The sequence below is a fragment of the Hakea prostrata genome, chromosome 2, assembly GCF_041222555.1.
Source record: "Hakea prostrata isolate BN-2017 chromosome 2, UWA_Hpros_2, whole genome shotgun sequence".
In the NCBI taxonomy this organism is placed as follows: Eukaryota; Viridiplantae; Streptophyta; class Magnoliopsida; order Proteales; family Proteaceae; genus Hakea; species Hakea prostrata.
The window spans coordinates 8,173,158-8,174,773 of NC_142601.1; the positions used below are offsets into that span (position 1 = coordinate 8,173,158).

Sequence of the window (1,616 nt, forward strand, 5' to 3'; positions counted from 1 at the left end):
AGGTTCGAGGCAAGTAGCAATGAGGCCGAATATGAAGTTTTTCTGGTTGGCCTTTGGTTAGAAAAAGCTTTGATTGTATCAGAGATGGCTGTTTACAGTGACTCTCAGCTCATCGTTAATCACGTACAAGGAGAGTTCGGAATGAAGGAGTCTAGACTGCAGAAGTATCAGGAAATGATACAAGTTCTGAAAAAGAGTTCAAATAAATGCAAGTTTTTCAGACTCTGAAGAAGGAGAACATTATGGCGGATGAGCTGTCAAGGTTGGAAAATGTGAAGAAGACCCTTGAGCCTTCGGTGTACATTGAGGAGTTGAGCTTCCTGAGCACTAAAGGGAAGGAAGTATCATATGTAGAGAATAAACGATTGGGTGGACCCGATTGTTGAATACATTTGAGACGACAGGCTACCGGAAGACCCAGAGGAGGCCATACTCATTAGGGTTCGAGCAGCAAGGTTCACAATCCAGAATGGGATATTATACCATAGATCCTATGCTGGGCCATTGACTAGGTGTCTAGGACCCGAAGGATTGCATAGTCCCTTAGCAGAAGTCCATGAAGGAATTTGTGGATCTCCATTAGGAGGTCGAGTGTTGGAATACAAGATACTTAGGCTCGGGATATACTGGCCGAAATGATTATGTACACCACCATAAGAATTGTCGAATTCATTCAACAGTGTCAAAGAGACCAACAACAACCTTGGCATCAATCCTTGACCCAATCCCGTTCGCAATGTGGGAGATTGATATCATGGAGAAATTCACCAAGGCTGCTGGAGGACGGGAATATTTGATCGTAGCAATAGATTATTTCACCAAATGGGTTGAAGCAATTTCATTGGCTACAATTACTGAAAAGAGGGTTGAGAAGTTCGTATTGGAGTTTATCATCCACAGATTTGGCATCTCGAAGGTTCTGGTTACCGATCATGGAATGGAGTTTGACAACCCACAATTCACCCAATTTTGTGGGACCTATAGCATATCCTCAGAGCAATGGTCAAGTAGAGGTAACCAACCGAACTTTGCTGGATGGATTCAGAAAAGGTTGGAGTCCAACAAGGCCTTATGGGCAGAAGAACTCTCGAATGTCCTCTGGGCTTATCGAACAACTGTTCGAACACCATTTAAATTGACCTACGGGTCAAAAGCTTTGGCTCTGGTAGAAGTAATGGTGGGGACTCTTCGAGAACGAGAGTTTGAAGAAAAAGCTAATGAGCAAGGCTTAATATATAACTTAGATCTGCTGACGAAGTCTAAATGAAAGCCTTTGCTCAAACGCAGAACTATCAAAGGAGCATTGCATCACATTATAATGTTCGAGTGAAGCACCGATAGTACCGTTCGGGAGATTTAGTTCTCAGGAACACCCTAGCTTCTGATCCACGTCATCAAAGAAAATTGGACCCTTCATGAGAAGGACTATACATGATTGTGAAACCAGTAGGATCGGGGGCCTATAAGTTAAAGAATCCAGCAACTGATCGAGAGCTAGACCGATAATGGAATGCGAGACACCCCAAAAGATTCTATCCTAGATGTTATTATAGTTGAAATTTTGCAGTGTAACCCGAATCAAATTTTCAAAATTTCAATGCAATTTAAGTTTCGGA

At 42.5% G+C, this 1,616-nt stretch overlaps 1 protein-coding gene across 1 annotated transcript; it reads left to right on the top strand.

Annotated features, from left to right (window-relative positions):
* The first annotated feature begins 736 nt into the window (after nt 1-736).
* On the top strand, nt 737-1,267 carry LOC149023595 (uncharacterized). Its single transcript, XM_089143330.1, has one exon. It carries the CDS (start codon nt 737-739, stop codon nt 1,265-1,267), a length of 531 nt encoding a protein of 176 aa, XP_088999456.1.
* Nucleotides 1,268-1,616: the final 349 nt, after the last annotated feature.